We start from the raw sequence: 18,507 nt of genomic DNA, 5'->3' as shown, positions 1-18,507 counted from the left end.
TCACTGTTTAGGGGAAATATATATTTGATATATTGCAATTTAATAATAATAATTGTCATAATAGTTGTATTCTCTGGTGGGATTCTCACTCACGGAACACTTGTTTGTATGCAACACAGAGGAAGGTATTTACTGTAACACTGGAAAAAAATTGGAACTAACAAACGTTTATCGGTGTTACTATCTCAGTCACCTTAAACATTCACTTTTGGGCTGCTGCGTGCTTGAACATCGACGTTTTTGAACAGGGCATCGCATACGCGCACACGGTATGTTGCTAAAATGTTTATTCGACTGATACTTGAGGCGCCTGGCTAGCAGGGAATGTTAGCATAGATGTCATTTTCGACTAACGTTAGCTGCTCGAGCGTTACAGTGAGAACGCGCGATTATTCTTATCTTTCTGCCTTAAGGAACAAAGAACATTTTGGTGAAGGAACGATGCTTTTCTGTCACACTCGGAGGTAGATTATTTGACTGTTTAAAGAGGGAAGTGTATGCCGTTAGGCTTCTTGTTTTATAACTAGCTAGCACATTTGATCTGATGCCTGTGACAGAGAAACAATAGTACTGTAGGTAGACGTTACAAGCATATAGGATGAATGTTTTTCAGTAACTGCCATTATATCTTGCAGATGCTGAGGATTTTTTCATCATGCATGATATATTCAAATGCTGGCGTCAAATGAAAACGTTGCATGCACTCCTCAGCAATGCATTTATTCACTGATGTTCTAGTTGTCATTGTTGGAATAACTGACAACTAGTACTCGAGTGTGCATGTATAGACTTGAGTGATTTATAAGGTCATCGTTTCGGTTGGATCATTTTCTTTTCACCCACTATACGATCATACTGTACGTACAGGGAAAACACCAGCATGTTGAGAGTAGTACCAGGTTTTTGATGTTGACTAGAAGGGGACTTCCTGTACGGGAACGTTCCACAAACAGCTAGGGTGGGGGTTCCTGGATGCAGCTCAGGAATCCAGATAAGGGCGAGCACAACACTAATTCACTATTGCTTATATCCATCAAACCTGTCCAAGCTTTGATTGACAGACAGCTAGGGCCCACTCGGTACGGGTAATTGATGCCCGAGTGGCCCCAAATTGGTTAGAAATAACCGAACTTTTGAACTGAGCAATTACATGACACTTGCAGATGAGTCACTCCTTTTGAGCTGTTGACTTGTTTGTTTTTAGGACCCTCGATGAAGGTGTGTAGGTAATACTGTAAGAGCCCCGTAAGACGCCATGTCTGAAGAGGCCTTTTCAGAGAGTGACCTGGATCCCAGCCTTAATAGTGACGAGGAAAGCGATGAGGAGGAGGACAATGGCCATTTGGAGGAGGAGGAGGAGGACGATGAGGACGAACACTGTGGAGATGATGAGGATGATGGTAAGAGAATTTCTATTGCATGGATGGAAGTAGTGTTTTCTATATCAGGGGTCTTCAGAGTGTCGCTAGAAACTTAAAGATGATTAATTTTGCCCATAAACTTAGCCAAGTTTAGCTTAGCAGGTTTGAAAAAGATGTTTGTTCATCTTCTCAAGATGCTGTCCGCCACACTTTGAAAAGCCTTGGCCACAATGCTGTTTCTCTCAGGCACTGTGATGATGTTTGATGAAACAAAATGGTGTCTCCTATCTCAGACAGTGCTCAGAGCTGGCATGAAAAAGCTCAAGAAAGCCGGGACTCCGCTTCATCTACCTCCGGGGAGCCTCGCTCTGAGCCCTCGTCGGGCCCCGCATCCCAGCCGTCCTCCAGGGCCCCCTCCAGGCCGGCCTCTCGGTCTCAGCCTCCGGCCAGCCCTGGCAAGTCTAGCCAGAGCAAGCCAACTCCAAGCAAGTCAAAGAAACACAAAACTTCCAAATTGACCAAATCCCCCAAGCCGTCAAAACACTCCAAACCTTCCAAGCCTGCAAAGCCTGCACATATGAGAAAAAATATCAGGTGGGTGTGTCTTTGTTTTGGTTGTAAATTCCACTGAATGCACTGACACTGCATTTTTTCAGCTATTTTTAATTATTTCTCAGTATGATGTCATATTTCCCTCCTATGCTAGTTTAGAACATTCCCTACACTGTTGTTTGCCATCAGCCTGGGCTTTGTGCTCACAGGAAGCTGCTGAACGATGACCAGCTGGAGGCAGGAACCAAGGCTGCCCAACAGGAGGAGATGGAGCGGCGCAAACGTCTGGAGCAGCAAAGAAAAGACTTCCCGATGCTGGCGCCTACTTTACCAGAAGCACAACTAGGTTCATGTTTATATGCCCCTCATCCGATAACTATGTAGACTCTTCTGCAGGGCCTGGACCTAAATTTCCCCGTTCTCATCTCTCCACCAGTGGATGCTTCCTCACTGTTAGGAGAGGTCTCCCATTTGGTCCCCGCCCTCCTCGGCAAGCAGGACGTGATCTGCCTGGACAGCAGCGGGGATGAAGACGAAAACGCAGATTCCCAACTACCCGTACTAGCTGCTATTCGAGATGGTAACGCGGATAGCAGTTCTTTCAATGTGCTTTAAAGTAGACGCCTTGCGCCAATCAATTCACTCAATCCACCTCAAAAGGCACTATTATTAGTAGTATTATTTTAAAAATATTATATGTATTTGTTAATTATTTAAACTGTGTTATTTTTTTAAGACCTTTGAAATATAGTTACATTGTATTTTTCTAGGGACGTTGGATATTGGATTTTTTCAGAAAGCCGATAATGTCCAACTCTCAATTTCCGATACCGACATGTGTAATATGACATATCTCCTGTGGTGGAACGAACACATATGTGTTTTTTTATTTTTAAATATCGGTTTTCATGATCAGGAAAAAAGCCAAAACTGATAATTATCGGACATCCCTAATTTTATCTTTAATTTTGAGTTTTTAATGTTCGTTTTGATATTTATATATTGTTTCTTTAACATTTTCAAATATATTATAGTAAGTTGGAAAATCCAATATTTTTTATCTGACTTAATCTCCCTAGCTAAATGTATTTCTTCTGTCAATTTTGTTGTAGTCAGATTACTCAACTTTGCGATGGTAGTTTGTTGGTAAAACTATACGAAGTGAGAATGATAACGTCATTAGGCGTTTTATACTCTTCTTAATATGGCATTTGTAAAGTATTCATTAATCCAAGTAGACCAGCAATAACCTGGGGATGGCTGGGACTCTGTAATTTAGTAAAGGAATGCTCCCCAGCCAGCGTGTGTGGAAGTACGGTTGTGCAGCACACGCTGATAAGAGTCTTTCTGACGGCACAGATATCATCGAGCTGAGTTCTGGGGACGAGGATGCCCTGCAGATAAGCAGCGAGTCGGGGGATGAGGATGAAGGTGGCGCCGGCGGCACAGAGGAGAGCAGCGGAGCGCACATCAACGACGCTCTCAACTTGCCTGACGCCCAGGGCCGCGTGCTGGTTAATATCAACCACCCTGCCGAGGAGAAGGACATTTTCCTGGCTCCCCAGCTGGCCAGGGCTGTCAAACCTCACCAGGTATTTCCACCTCTCGTCTTCTTCCAGCCGACAAATTTCCCACGTGCCAAATCTTTTCTCAAGGTGGGCGGGATCAGGTTTCTCTATGACAACTTGATCGAGTCTTTGGAGCGCTACAAGAGCAGCAGCGGCTTCGGTTGCATCCTCGCTCACAGCATGGGGCTCGGCAAGACGTTGCAGATCATTTCCTTCATTGACATCCTGCTGAGGAACACCGAGGCTCACACCGTCCTGGCCATTGTTCCCGTGAGTCACCTCAATCTCTTTTGTCCGTGTGCACATCATCTCCAGGTGAGGGAGCAAGGGAGTCGTATCACAATAGATGCCCTATATCATATACAGTCCTGGAACAAATGATTCCTCCGCTGATGGATCCATTTGGACCCCCCGGGTTGACTTGTTTGGGCAAAGATAATGATGATAAGAAAAGTAGATCATAAGAGTCTCATTTAAGGGCTGAAATCTAGCAGCTCCCATGCTTTTCTTGGGAGTAACCCCAATCACCTAAGGCAGGGGTCTCAAACACGCAGCCCGCGGGCCAAATGTGGCCCACAGGACACTAGTTTGAGGCCCATGCCTTGATATGAAAGTTTAATGTTAGTGCGGCCCGTGCAAGTTTGATATGGATGCTGTATGGTATCATGTACCCAGAAAAAATTATTACGTTTGATTAATGTTCATGTTAAAGGTTAAATAACTGTTAATAGTTATCCTCCCTATCCGTGTGGAAGTGGTACATTTTTGGCTATTTAAGTTTAAAGGAAATAACTTGAAGGCTACCGTTTAGGTCGCAAGCTCTCTAGTTTGCGAGTTAGCATGTGTCTCAAGACCCTGCAGTTGCGCAATATGTTGTAAATAAAAAGAGTATAAATGTGACTATAGTCGTGTTTTGTCGTGTCTACAGGGCTCTAATAATGCTTTGTTAATTTTAATCTGAAAAAATAATTTCTCTACCCACCAACTATATGTGGTTTCTTAAGTTTTTATTATTTGCCGTTTTATTATTGTTATTATATTTATTTATTACTGATTTATTTTTGATTTGTTTATTTATTTTTCATCTTATTTTGTGCAGAAAAATAAAAAGTAAGATATTTGAGAACAGTAGAATGTTTTATCAGAGCTTTTCTTGTAGAAAATCGAAACCAAAGAAAAGTTTATTCATTTTTCTGTTTTTAATAAGTGCGTTTTTTGGGTTGTTTTTTTGGAAAACCTGATGCGGCCCAGTCTCACCCAGACCCAAGCTCCAGTGGCCCCCAAGTAAATTGAGTTTGAGACCCCTGACCTAAGGTCTTCCATCAATAGCTGTAGCATGTACTACCAGCAAATGAATGAGCTGTTACAAACGCTGAACACTACACAAAAGCAATCCTACTTTCCTTGATTACAACCTTGTATGATATATATATAGAAGTGTTCTGTGATGTCTGACTGCTTTGAACACATCATCTGAGCGCTCCCGTTCCTCAGCCCATGCCATTTATCTCCACAGAGGTTCCTGCTAATACACATGTACTTTTTCCACTTTTGTGAGACACTGATGGTGTTGGAAGCTCTCTGACTGCTTTTCTTCACCCTATCCATCACACTAGGTCAATACGCTACAGAACTGGCTGGCGGAGTTTAACCTGTGGCTCCCACCGCAGGAGGCACTGTCCCCCGACACCGACCCAGCTTTGCTGGCCGGACGTACATTCAAAGTTCAGATACTGAACGACGAGCACAAGTACGGAACACGCTGCACCATCCGTGAGCGAATCTGATCTTTGCGCTGTTGATCACCCCGGTTGGTGTGTCCTGCAGGACCACGCTGGCCCGGGCCAAGGTGGTGGACGACTGGAGCCGAGATGGAGGCGTGCTGCTGATGGGGTACGAGATGTACCGGCTCCTTTCCATGAAGAAGAGTTTTGTTGCGGGGAAGAAGAGAAAATCAAAGAAGCCCGTGGGGCCTGTCATCATCGACCTGGATGAGGAGGACAGACAGCAAGAACTGATGAAAGGCAAGAGGAAGCTCTCACTACATTCTAAGAATATTTCATACTAGGGATGCTCCAATCAGCCACCCGATCATATGGATTAAGTGTAGATATTTCACTGTGGTGTTGGTCGGGGTTGCTGTTACTCAATTCCATGTTGATGCATTAATTCATTCATTTTCTACCGTTTTTCCTCACGAGGGTCGCGGGGGTGCTGGAGCCTATCCCAGCTGTCTTCGGGCGAGAGGCGGTGTACACCCTGGACGGGTCGCCAGCCAATCACAGGGCACATATAGACAAACAACCATTCACATTCATACCTACCCGGCGATTGGGTGGCGACCAGTCCAGAGTGTACCCCACCTCTCGCCTGAAGACAGCTGGGATAGGCTCCAGCATACCCCGCGACCCTAGTGGGGATAAACGCCATAGAAAATTGATGGACGGATGAATGGAATTGAAGAATGGAATTGAAGACAACAAAGTGAGAATAAATGAATTCTTTGCTTTTAGGTATCGAAAAGTCCATCGTACGACCTGGTCCAGACGTGGTGATCTGCGACGAGGGCCACCGCATTAAGAACTACCACGCCAGCACCTCACAGGCTCTGAAGAATATCCGTTCGCGGCGCCGCGTGGTACTGACGGGTTACCCCTTACAGAACAACCTCATTGAATACTGGTGCATGGTGGACTTTGTCAGACCGGACTTCTTAGGCACACGCCAGGAGTTCAGCAACATGTTTGAGCGGCCCATTCTTAACGGGCAGTGTATGGACAGCACGCCCCAAGACGTCCGCTTGATGCGCTACCGTAGCCACGTGCTGCACAGTCTCCTGGAGGGGTTTGTCCAGAGGTGGGTTGGATGGGAGAATCTTACGCTTAGCAGGGCACTCAACTTTTATTTATGCTTTGTAGACGTGGCCATGACGTTCTGCAAGATCAGCTTCCCATCAAGACGGAGCACGTGATCTTGGTGCGGCTCTCCCCGATACAGAAAGCGCTGTACACCGAGTTTATGAATCGTTTCAGAGAGGCAGGGAATAATGGCTGGCTTGGTCTCAACCCTCTCAAGGCCTTCTGTGTCTGCTGCAAGGTAAGACCGTTTCTTTGTCTTTTTCTATGCCGTTCCTTGCTTCCTGTGAGTGTCGGCAGATTACAGTAAACCTCGGATATATCGGATTCAATTGTTCCCACTGGTTTTGTCCGATATAAGCGAAATCCGTTATATGCGTATACCGGAAAATGTCCGTTTTACGCATATATCAGATTTATATCCGGTATATGCGTAAATCGGATTTTATCCGTTATAAAAAGGCACTTCCTTGACTATGTTTCCAATGTACCTGGACGCGCAGGCAATACTGCAAACGCTGCAAATGACATCATATAGCAGCCTGTCACGATTCGGCAAATCGGAGCGCCACGATGCGGCCATCCGATATATGCGAGGGAAATTTAATGGAAATGCATTGGAACAGGACTGGAGATTTTGTCCGAAATTGGCGAAATCCGTTATGAAAAATCCGATATATGCAATGAATTTTTATTGGAAATGCATTACAGAAAAATTGGTTCTTTTTTATCTGTCCGTTGTGAGCGAATTTCCGATATATCTGAGTCCGATATATCCGAGGTTTACTGTATATATGTCTGGCCAGCTGCCCAATCAGACTGTGCCAGGCATGATTGGAATCATACATAAATGCCTTGGACACACGTTAAACCCTGTAGTCCAACCTACTTTGGTCTTCCCAGTGTCGCCGTCGTCAAGTGAAGTGTGGATGTTTTATTCCGCAACTCCCCATCCTTGCTTTTGTGACACGGTTAAATCCAGTCATATTTTATCATCATACTTTTCTTAAAATTAAGGTTACAATCCCATCTGGTCTTGTTCCTGTGGATCCAATCTCGTCTCGTCCTGTGAATTGGATGTCTCTTGACACCCCCCTTGCCTTTTCCCCTCATCTGTGCCTAGATCTGGAATCACCCGGATGTGCTTTACGAGGCTTTGCAGAAAGAGAATCAGAGCAACGAGCCCGACTTGGATCTGGACGATATCACCAGTAGCACTCGCTGTGCAGGCCTCAAAGGCAAAGGGTCGGACTCGGGCAACAGCAAAGCCAACAACATTCCACCCCTGCTCAACCCCTCCCAGGATCGAAGCAATCAAGTCATCACGTATGAATGGGTAGGACGTTACCTTCATCGCCATTCATAGCCACTTCCACGGTAATCATTTATAAATCTTCATCCCATAATTTTGTCTTTTTGTTGGTCATAGGCAAAGGAAATCATGTCAAACTACCGGGTAGGAGTTCTGCAAAACTCTGCCAAGATGGTGCTGCTCTTTCATTTGATCGATGAGAGCGTCAGAAGAGGAGACAAGATGTTGGTCTTCAGGTAAGAAAACCAGCTAGTGGGACAGGGTGGTGCAGGATCCAAACCATTTCCACTCCAATTAAGCCAAGAATGGCTACACTCTCACGCCGTGCAGAGACGGCGTGGAGTTTCTTGTTATTGTAGTGGCTAAATCTTTTTGGAAGGGGTGCAGGGTGGGAGATAGTGTCTCAATAACACAACTCGAATGCCCTTGCCTTGACATGTTTCCTCAAATAGTGGCCTCGGCTCTCATAGATGCCTTGATGAATGACTTCACCCACTTAATGAAGGTGTTCCCTCGCTCATATTCCAGCTTTTAGTGCATACTTGCTATCAATGGTAATGTATAAAACACTTGCACTCATTCACTTGTCTGAATAATTCTCTTTGCATTGGCAGCCAAAGCTTATCCACCCTGACAGTCATTGAAGACTTCTTATCAAAGAGACCCGTTCCATCAGACGTCGCCTCTGCTGACTCTCACAACCCCAACTGGGTTCGCAACCTCAATTACTACCGTAAGTTCCAAGGGCTCCGTCTCTCCGACTTTGCAGAAGGTCAAGAGTTTTCTTCACAGCAGTCACATTGGAATGTTGGAAAAAACTGTCAGTGAGCAGTTGACTAACTGTGACTGCATCCACTTGTTTATTGGTATCCATGTGGGGAAAACCACTGCTGTCTAATGCTGCACATTAAAATTTCTCACCTTATTTAGGGGGAAAAATAAACAAAATGTTGTCTTATTGTTGTTTGTTTGTTATTGGAAGTAAATATATGTAGTAGATGATTATAGGGGGTGAGTCATGTATACCCAAAGAATGCTGATTTGTTCCTTTTATTGATGAGCTAAATGTATCTGTTTGTAGGACTGGATGGGAGTACATCTGCATCAGAAAGAGAGCGACTAATCAATCAGTTCAATGACCCAGAGAACAACAAATCATGGCTCTTCCTGCTTTCTACCAGGTGTGTGTCTTCATTTAATTTAATGTAATTTCCTTCACACTGAGGAGCACCTAAGCTTGTACCTGCATGAGCCTACTGTTGTCCTCCTCCTCCTCCCAGGGCGGGCTGCCTGGGCGTGAATCTGATCGGAGCCAACCGCGTTGTGGTGTTTGATGCCTCCTGGAACCCGTGTCACGATGCCCAGGCAGTGTGCAGGGTGTACCGCTACGGTCAGAAAAAGCCGTGCTACATTTACCGCCTGGTTTGCGACTTCAGCCTGGAGAAGAAGATTTATGACAGACAGGTCTCCAAACAGGGCATGTCTGGTAAGATAGCGAGGCTACATGGCTTTGACGGGGCTAGATGGAATCAGTTGGTTAAAGTGGCGCTGGCGTGGTTGCAGACCGTGTTGTGGACGACCTCAACCCGGCACTGAACTTCACTCGTAAGGAAGTGGAGTCACTGTTGCACTTTGTGGAGGACGAACCTGAAGCGTACAAGATAGACCTGAATGCCGTGGAAGACTTTGAGGGAGTCATATATGGAGCATGTCAGCTTTATCCACACCTCATCACCAAGGTAACACGCTTTCATTCTCATATTTGTATTACTCATGTATTGTATTATAGAAAGAAATAAATCTCCTCATCCAGAAGATATTCATCATTTGTAGTCATTTATTGCCATGATGCAGACAGAACGATGAAGAAGTTCACATTCTGACTTGGACTTATTTACTTGACACCTGCAATGAAAGACTTCTGCCTGCTAATCCATCAGCAAGTAACCCAAAGAGAGCTATCTTCCTTCCAACTTTCTCATGCCCTCCACATAATTACTCAAGTAGACAAAGTTGTGAATTGAACCTGCTTCCCATTAGCATCCCGTTTGTGGCTTAGCTAAATGAATACCTCATCATTCTCTGCTTTCAATGAGACGCTTGTTGCTTGTTGGTTACTTCCAACAGCAACCTTTCCACCACGAGTCTCTTTTGGTGGACCGGAAGGAGACCAAGCTGACCAAAGCGGAGAAGAGAGCAGCCAAAAAGAGCTACGAAGATGAGAAGCGAGCCTCCGTGCCCTACTCTCGGCCCTCGTACGCCCCTTACTATCCAAGCAGCAACCACACGCTGGCTAACATAGCAGCATTCAACCAACGTGTCTGGTGAGTTGCACGTCCACCTTTTCATCACGTGACTGGGGGGGTCCTTCACCAAGAAGACGGGTCCCTAGTATTAACCAGTGGGCATGGGAGCACCACTTCCCATGACAAGTCATATCCAACAGACATGTCTGCATGGTGGTGTTGCCTTTTCTTCTTCATGCGTCTGGTGGGACGGAGTGGCAGCCATCTTTGAGTGCATTGTTGCTCCTTGACATTGTTCCTGAAGTTCCACCTTACACTAAAACGCCATCGTTGTAGGAAGAAGACCTTTTGTACGCTGTCATACCTTTACTGTCTCCAGGCGTCCTATGGTCCGCCCCGACGACAAGCCGGTGGCGAGTGTCAGGCCCATCCAGTCCACGCCGATCCCCATGATGCCTCGCCAGGTGGTCATGGGCGTGGCCGGACCCAGCTCCACAGGCAGCTTACCCGTCAATTTCCTGCAGAAGGCCGGCGTGTACGTGCAGAGGATCGTCACCACAACTGGTACTGGCATGAATGTCGTTTGGCTGATTGGGTTTTTATTGAGGCTGTCAAAGACAACGCGTTAATAAGTAGCTAACGGGAGCTAACGCTATTATCGTACACACGTCCTGTTTGACCCTCGGTTGGTAGGTTATTATACAGTAAACCTCGGATATATCGGATTCAATTGTTCCCACTGGTTTTGTCCGATATAAGTGAAATCCGTTATATGCGTATACCGGAAAATGTCCATTTTACGCGTATATCGGATTTATATCCGGTATATCCGTTATAAAAAGGCACTTCCTTGACTATGTTTCCAATGTACCTGGACGCGCAGGCAACGCTGCAAACGCTGCAAATGACGTCGTATAGCGGCCTGTCACGATTCGGCGAATCGGAGCGCCACGATGCGGCCATCCGATATATGCCAGGGAAATTTAATGGAAATGCATTGGAACGGGACTGGAGATTTTGTCTGAAATAGGCGAAATCCGTTATAAAAAATCCGATATATGCAATGAATTTTTATTGGAAATGCATTACAGAAAAATTGGTTCTTTTTTATCTGTCCGTTGTGAGCGAATTTCTGATATATCCGAGTCCGATATATCCGAGGTTTACTGTACATACAAACTTCTTTCTATCTGCAATGAATCAATATTTCTTCATGCTTCCGTTCTGCCAATCTCCAGACATTGTCATCCCTGGAGCCAACAGCGCAACAGATGTCCAAGCTCGAATCAGCGCCGGGGAGAGCATCCACGTAATACGAGGTTCCAAAGGTAAACACTGCAAGAAGTTCACTATTTGAGTGTACTGAGTTCATCATGGAGTGTTTTCTTCCACAGGTACCTACATAAGGACCAACGACGGAAGGATTTTTGCAATAAGATCTGGAAAGATCAGTCGCCCGACCGTGGGGGTCTCCGCTGTTCCAAGAGGTACGCATGCATGTTAAATTACAGCAGATGTCTTGGCCACACGGTCCTCGAAATGTGGAGACCGAAATGTTGTTTGTTAGCAGCTTCATCCATCCTAGTCACTGCTGTCTCACGAGAGCAGACGATGCGTGGGAGTGGGTCTACCACACCAGATTAAATTTGAACATGTAAAAAGTACAATGAAAATATAGCAGTGTGGTTTTGGTCCTGGTCGCGGAACTGTGGACCAGCTCCAGACTCTTTGGGAGTTTGTCCAACTACTGTTTTGTGGACTTGGAGAAAGCATGGGACCATGTTCCTCCAGGGATGCTGTGGGGAATACTCCAGAAGTATGGGGTACCAGACCACCTCATTCAGGTGCTCTGTTCCCTCTATGACCGTGTTAGATCTTGGTCTGCGTTGCCAGTACTAAGTGGTACTGGGCATCTCTGTGTGGAGTTTGCATGTTCTTCCCGTGTGTGTGTGTGTGTGTGTGCGCCTTTTCTCCGGGTACTCCACTTTCCCCCGCACATTCCAAAAACATGCATGTTAGCTTAATTGGTGACTCCAAATTGTCCATAGGTATGAATATGTGTGTGATTGGTTGTTTATTGTATGTGCCCTACCATTGGCTGGCCACCAGTCCACACCTCTCGCCCAAAATTCTGGACTCCCTGCTTAGGTTGTTGCCCCCATAAGAAGATGGATGGGTGGATTTTATTTATTATTGCAAGAAAGTTGTTTTTTTTGTCATGTTGTGCCTAATAAGTCTATTAGTGAATGGAAGGTAGCGTAGCTGACATTTCTGTACTATGTGCATGGCCTCCACAGACGGCCAGCATCTGCTGAGTAATGGCTGCGCGTCCCCCGTGGAGCAGCAGCACTCGCCCAACGGGGAGCAGCGGTCCTCCTCTCCCTTGAGCTCCGAGATTCTCCGCGAGCTCAGCCGCTACGCCGCATCCGCAAGTGCCGCCGCGGGAAACGACATCTCCTCCGCGTCGTCGGATGGAGGCGGTCGCATCCCGGAGCTCCGCGCGCCACCCGACGACGACCTCCTGAGCTCGCCTTTAGAGACGCAGTGCGGCAAACGCAAGCACGCCGACGGCCAAGGTGGTGCACAGGCGGGACCCAAACGGACTTCGGCTGCGTCGCAATTCCCCGGATTTTCCCTGAACTCCGGCGGGCTGGCATTCCCACCCGTGGGTCTGAACTCTTCCTCGCTGCTGGGACGTATGACTCACCCTCTTCTGATGGGCGGGAGCGGTGGATCTTCGTTCCTTCAGGCGCCGGGACAGACCCTCTCCGACCTCCAGACCGTCTTCCCTTCCGCCCCCGGCAATGGACAGCTCCCTCCACCCTCCTCATCCGCGCTGTCCACCATCCTCTCCTCGCCCTCCGCTGCCATTCCCGTGTCGTCGGCATCGCCGGCCCCGACTACGTCCTCCCTGCCGCCGTACCTGATGAACCCCAACGTGGCAGGTTTACTATCGTCTGGCTTCCCTCTCAACTACAGCCAGTCTTTGCTGCCTGAGCCCAGGATGTTCCCCGCCCCGCTTCTCTCCGCCTCAGCGGGCTTCCCCACGCCGAATTCCTCTTCAAGTACGTCCAGCTACCTATCCCATTTCAGCAACCCAGCTTCCAGCCTGCTGGGGGCGGCGCTGACCCAGGCGGACAGACACCGCAGCACGGAGAACGGGGGTGACAGCTCTGATGATGATGTCATAGAGGTGACTGGACACTAGGAAGTCACGTAGGAGCACGTGCATCACATCACCACCATCATCATCATCACCATGTTACTTAATTTCATCAATTCTATTTCCTGGGACATCCTAGAGTAGTCAGTGTGCGGCTTGTACAGCAGCATCTCAACACGCAGCCATTGTTATGTCACACCACGCCGTTCCCACACCAGCACGGACATTTCTTTCTCTGTTGCCAAACGCTTTCTCAGGCCATGGTCTCATGGATGGCGCTGAAGTGGTGGAGATGAACCTCGGCTCCCCAGTGCCAGCAGCACTCATGCACTACCATGCTTGACTCATTTGGTTTCCATGCTTTTTGGTTGATGGCGGTGGGTGGATAGTAAACAAGCTGTACGCTGACTACTCTTAATGACGTGTCAGCTTGTTTGCATAGCATTGTCCCTGGCTGTCATCCTTTCTGGGAAGTACATATGTAGTACACACGCTTGAAGCTGGGGGGGGGGTTCACCATTCTTTTTATTGGGAACTCATCTCCTGTCTTCGCCATCATTCCGGAGAAAAACAGAGTTTGCAGGGTAAGGAGTGATTATGTATATTTTCTATGCGGGGCGTGTTGGAGACATCAGTTTCCTGGCATGGTTTCCTGTTAGATGATTGACTTTCTAGCACAGCCCCCCCCCCCCCCCCCCACACACACACACATTAACATGACAGGCAACACCCTCTTGTAGATAGAAATCATTCTGAAGAACATTTTGAGGCCATCAGTGCTTTTCACTTTCTCTGAATCCTGATGAAATGAAACGGCCTCTCATGTTGGATTTGCAGTGAAAGCATCGTCACTCAAATTTCCTTGAGAAGTGAAGTCAACTGGCCTGAAAGAATCCCTGGAAAAGCCACGGCGAGCACCCCACCCCACCCCACTGAAAGGAAATCCTGTACATACAATAGTAGTCCTTGTTTATATCAATACTGTGCCGTGTGTAGGGAGATGTTGGCTTTATAGCGTCTATGAAGATACTCCATTTTTTTATAATTTCTTAAAGCTGCAATGAATGTAACACGACTTCTTTCATATTTAGCCTTAATACTTCATCACAAAACAAAACAAAGCAAAAAAAAAGGCTCACTGTTGTCAAACCACACGTTTCACATGAGAGCCAACGTTTCCATCACGGCAGTCAGCTGACCATGGCGTCCTGCGTTCTGTTATTGGGGTGTACGTCTTAGATGTAGGGATCAGTTAGTGCTTTTAGTAAGTAGCCGCTAGATAGCGTTGTCCAAAGGGTGACACAATGTAAAAATGTAATTTACAAATAAAAATAAAAAAACAGCAAAAATGACAGTTGGCTCCTAGAGTGGCCCTCGTTGGGAGAAGTTTGCACACCCCCCCTTCAGATGAAAAAACCATGATGGCTTACAAGTCTGCAATCGTTTAGTTTTTGTACGGACTGACCCCACAAATTTGAGTTACGCTGAATTTGGGGTTGTTTGGTCTCGGACTCTTGTGACTGACAGGAGAGTTACTATCATGGTGTTGACACTACGTGCTGGCCCCCTTGGGGATCAGCGTTGCCAGCTTTGCTGCCCCTCTAAATACTTTCTTTAAAAAAGCCACTTGCGCTTCTCAACAAGCGTGGGCCCCACCCCCATCCTATAAAGCACTCACAGACGACTGTCTTGTTCAGTGTCGTTCGAAACATTTGTTGTGCTTTTTGCAAATGCATCATAGCAAGCTGTGTCAATTTTAATCCCCTGCCACACGTAGATTGCAGTCCTGTGGGAAACAGCGTATGGTCCCTTTGTATACAGTTTGCATCTGTCTATTCATGTCCACAATGTTCATTTTTATAGATGGAATATTTACATGTTTTTAAGATGTTTTTTTTTCATTTGATGGTACTTTCCCTCATTTGAGCGTTTTGTTGTTGAAATGTATTTATTTATGTATTATTTTTGTGTTCTCTTCTGTTCTATTGGTTGGCTGAGCCAGTAATAATTGGACAACTCGCCAGGATAAAAGCAGAACATGACTGTGTTGTCAACGTTATTTTCAAAATAAAAGATCTCATCTATTGCAGTGCTTTTTAATAAAAGCTGAAGTACATTTTGGACAACACGCTTCCAATACACAATTGTGGGACCTTTGAGTATTAAATTGGTGAAAAATAGTATAATCAGTCACCTTCAGCAGAGGCGACAACAATCAAAGATTGTTTATATAAAAGGAGCACCTGCTTGTTCCAGTATGCAGAATTTTTTTTTCCTGCATTAAAAAAGTCTTGTTTTTATTACAATCAAGAAGAAAAAGTGTTCAGATGCTGTTATGACACTGAGCGTTTTCTGGCCACATACGCGCTGGTGACTTGATTCATGACGATGAGACCACAGAGCACGGGGCAGACTGCCGCCAGGTACCAGGCAGCATGGCTGACAGACGCCGTGAACCACACAGAAGTCATCCCCATTAGCAGGCTGACGGCGCCCAGCAAGTACGTGACCAGCCCGGATGCTGCGTGATACCTCTTCAACTTGGCCAACGACCAGCCTTTGGCCAGGGAGTGGTACGCCAGGGGCAAGGCGGCCACAGCCTGGACCCCCACCGCACCCAACGTCAGCAGGCCCAGCAGGCCGTGCCAGGAGGTGAAGTGAGGTTTGCCTTGCAGGTGTTTGTTGTACAAGATAGCGGCCAGGCCCAGCGCAGCGCACAGGATGCAGGCGCACTGTAGGAGCCAGTGAACGCGACCCTTGACCTTGTGGGAGAACCTCCTCATGGGTGAGCCGTGGGGGGAGAAGAGGAGGATGGCTTGGGTCATGAAGAGGGAGAACTGATGGAAAGGAAGACAACATGTACAAATCAGTCAACAAAGAAATGGATGTATTCATTCCTGCAGTGCCAAATATATCCACTAGTTGGCGGCAGAGGTACTTGTAGTGTTCTAATGCGAATGAATACACATTATTTAAACGTGTCATTCATGAAATTAAATTGTAATTAAACACAAATGTGACATTAAATCATAAAATAAATACACAATTTCTTCAATTAATTCATGTAAATTTGAATTAAATACATAATTATTAAATGTGTCATAAATTCATGAAAATTCATTTAATATAAAAACATTTGATAATCCCCACATTTAATTCATTATATTCATGTTAAATTAATTGTTTTTCAGTTAAATTAATGATTATGATTCACATTTGGGACCACAGAAGGTGGAATGTAAAAATAAAAAGAATAAACAAGTCAAAGTAACTAGAAGTACAATAATAAACACTAACTACTGTAAATGAATGACTTCGATTATAATACAATTCTTTATTACACTATGCAGGCGCGCTTCATCAACATTGACCAATCACAGCAAGGCAAACATGTCACGTGATTGAAGCTTTATTTTGAAACGACCCAACTTACAGCTAGTGTCATGAGGAAAGGATGCCAAGAAAACCAACCTATAAGAACAACAAAGTCACCAATTAGCACATAATATCATACACACGGACGGTGAAATTAAGGAGTTTGCGTGTGATGACATAAAATGGACCACTCACTTGTACCGGGTCGGGCCAGAACCGCTACGAAGACTGTGAGGACGACGCCGAGAAAGTGTGTCAGCACTGCAGATGCTATTCGGGTAAACGCGAATAATCGAGGTTCCGCTTCGGACTCTTTGATCTGAGTCATTTTTAATGTGATTAAAAGTCGACAAAAACGCAAAATGTTGGAAGCTTTTGTTTTGACGGCTCACAGTCGTCGCGTCAAGTTACCACCTGAGGTAAACTCTGAGTCCCTAATCTGGATCAAAAGCCACCGTTAACTAACTCCAACGGAAATACTGCGTCCCTTCGAGCAATTCTGAGTAAATAACTGTTTTTAAAATTAATAATGGACATATCTGTTGTTTGGTAGTGATGCTGTGTTGGCAGGCAACACGCCATGCTAGCAGAATGCCTACACGAAATGACTTCCGGCTACTTCCGGTTAATTTTTCCACAATAAGGTGAAGACTAGTTTTCTAATTTACCATTAACTTAAAACACGAATGATGAAATTCAAGTAAACTTACAGGAGTGGACAGTGGTTATAATGTGTACGTTATGGGTTGAAACTTGGCAGCAAACACTGCTCAATTCCCGCAAAACGACTGTGACTAATAACTTCCGGTTAGTCCCGATTTGGTTTGTGCCACCTTTACGAGTTTCGTATTGACCATTAGCCACCATAATGTTTTGATATTAAGGATTGTAGAGTTCAGAATATGATTGCTCGTCTAGCGCTAATGAATGGAACAGAGTGACGTATGGCATGGAGCGGAAGTCCACCATGATAGGGTGACGGATAAGTGGGAGGGGCTAGGCAAAGAAATAGTACAATGACATGTATTCTCAAGCTCTGAACTGAGTATAAAATAAAACTACACGCTGTGCGTACACATGCTATCTAGTGAACACAATTAATATAAATCTATATATATACAAATGTGTAATATGACCTACATGTTGATGTCAAATACCTGAGCAGTAGTCATGAATAATGCATTTGCATACATTTGAATACATGAATAAATTTTTACTTTGCTACTTTATTTACTTTACTACTATTAATAGAAATTTGATGTAAAAGTACTCATCCTGTATTATGTGTATACCTAACACAATGCATATTTTATTTTAGTAATGGCATTGTTGATACATTTGAAGAAGAGTGGTTAGCACACAGGCCACACAGTGAGGAGACCCGAGTTCGATTCCGCCATCGACTATCTCTGTGTGGAGTTTACATGCTCTCCAAATGGGTTTTCTCCGGGTACTCCGGTTTCCTCCCACATTCCAAAAACATGCTAGGTTAATTGGCGACTCCAAATTGTCCATAGGTATGAATGTGAGTGTGAATGGTTGTTTGTCTATATGTGCCCTGTGATTGGCTGGCCACCAGTCCAGTGTGTACCCCTCTCGCTCTCGCCCGAAGACAGCTGGGATAGGCTCCAGCACCCCTTGCGACCCTCGTGAGGATAAGCGGTAGAAAATGAATGAATGAATAATACATTTGATAGACTAGACTAGATAGATGTCAATCATCATGACATCACTAGCGGCTTTATATATTACATTTTATCGCCAGCTGCCATTACTGCAAATCAAATCCAGACTGCTGAGTGAATGGCGCCCATTCCACCAGCAATCACACAATGGCCCTTCATTGTGCTGCATTAAGCGTGTGACACACTGACAACAGGATGCACAAGTCACACTCATTGTCATCTCCCTTTACTCCTTAGGCGTGCTGGAAGATGCCCTGCATGTGCGGAACTGCCGTCCTTCAACTGTCTTCCTGGAGGTGTGTTTATAGTACATGTTGGGATCCATATTTCCCTCATTGAACTGCAGGTCTGAAGCACTCGTGCAGCTCCAACGTGCTTGACTGTAGGCAG

At 45.6% G+C, this 18,507-nt stretch overlaps 2 protein-coding genes across 2 annotated transcripts; one reads left to right on the top strand and one right to left on the bottom strand.

Annotated features, from left to right (window-relative positions):
- The first annotated feature begins 105 nt into the window (after nt 1-105).
- rad54l2 (RAD54 like 2) lies at nt 106-15,177 on the top strand. The gene is made up of 22 exons (XM_058065457.1): nt 106-269; nt 1,205-1,400; nt 1,655-1,955; nt 2,123-2,259; nt 2,350-2,493; nt 3,273-3,505; nt 3,569-3,751; nt 5,098-5,231; nt 5,309-5,505; nt 5,995-6,337; nt 6,400-6,577; nt 7,460-7,672; nt 7,766-7,884; nt 8,263-8,381; nt 8,730-8,829; nt 8,929-9,134; nt 9,212-9,387; nt 9,776-9,972; nt 10,274-10,458; nt 11,133-11,222; nt 11,289-11,381; nt 12,192-15,177. The coding sequence occupies exons 2-22, from the start codon at nt 1,256-1,258 to the stop codon at nt 13,100-13,102; spliced, it is 4,404 nt and encodes a 1,467-aa protein (XP_057921440.1). The 5' UTR covers nt 106-269; nt 1,205-1,255; the 3' UTR covers nt 13,103-15,177.
- Nucleotides 15,151-17,043, bottom strand: LOC131123645 (transmembrane reductase CYB561D2). The gene is made up of 3 exons (XM_058065482.1): nt 16,628-17,043; nt 16,491-16,528; nt 15,151-15,894 (listed from the first exon to the last, which is right to left on the bottom strand). The coding sequence occupies exons 1-3, from the start codon at nt 16,758-16,760 to the stop codon at nt 15,391-15,393; spliced, it is 675 nt and encodes a 224-aa protein (XP_057921465.1). The 5' UTR covers nt 16,761-17,043; the 3' UTR covers nt 15,151-15,390.
- Nucleotides 17,044-18,507: the final 1,464 nt, after the last annotated feature.

The sequence above is a fragment of the Doryrhamphus excisus genome, chromosome 1 (genome assembly GCF_030265055.1).
Source record: "Doryrhamphus excisus isolate RoL2022-K1 chromosome 1, RoL_Dexc_1.0, whole genome shotgun sequence".
Classification (NCBI taxonomy): Eukaryota; Metazoa; Chordata; class Actinopteri; order Syngnathiformes; family Syngnathidae; genus Doryrhamphus; species Doryrhamphus excisus.
This window is presented reverse-complemented; position numbering and strand designations above follow the sequence as displayed.

Bases quoted from the DNA above. Each gene is read 5' to 3' on its own strand.
- LOC131123645 (XM_058065482.1), bottom strand. From the start codon at position 16,760: ATGACTCAGATCAAAGAGTCCGAAGCGGAACCTCGATTATTCGCGTTT. The intron at 16,529-16,627 runs GTGAGTGGTCCA...TTGTTCTTATAG, and splicing joins TCTGGCCCGACCCGGTACAA to GTTGGTTTTCTTGGCATCCT. The intron at 15,895-16,490 runs GTAAGTTGGGTC...CCTTTCCATCAG, and splicing joins CTTTCCTCATGACACTAGCT to TTCTCCCTCTTCATGACCCA.
- rad54l2 (XM_058065457.1), top strand. From the start codon at position 1,256: ATGTCTGAAGAGGCCTTTTCAGAGAGTGACCTGGATCCCAGCCTTAAT. The intron at 5,506-5,994 runs GCAAGAGGAAGC...CTTTGCTTTTAG, and splicing joins ACAGCAAGAACTGATGAAAG to GTATCGAAAAGTCCATCGTA. The intron at 9,388-9,775 runs GTAACACGCTTT...TACTTCCAACAG, and splicing joins ATCCACACCTCATCACCAAG to CAACCTTTCCACCACGAGTC.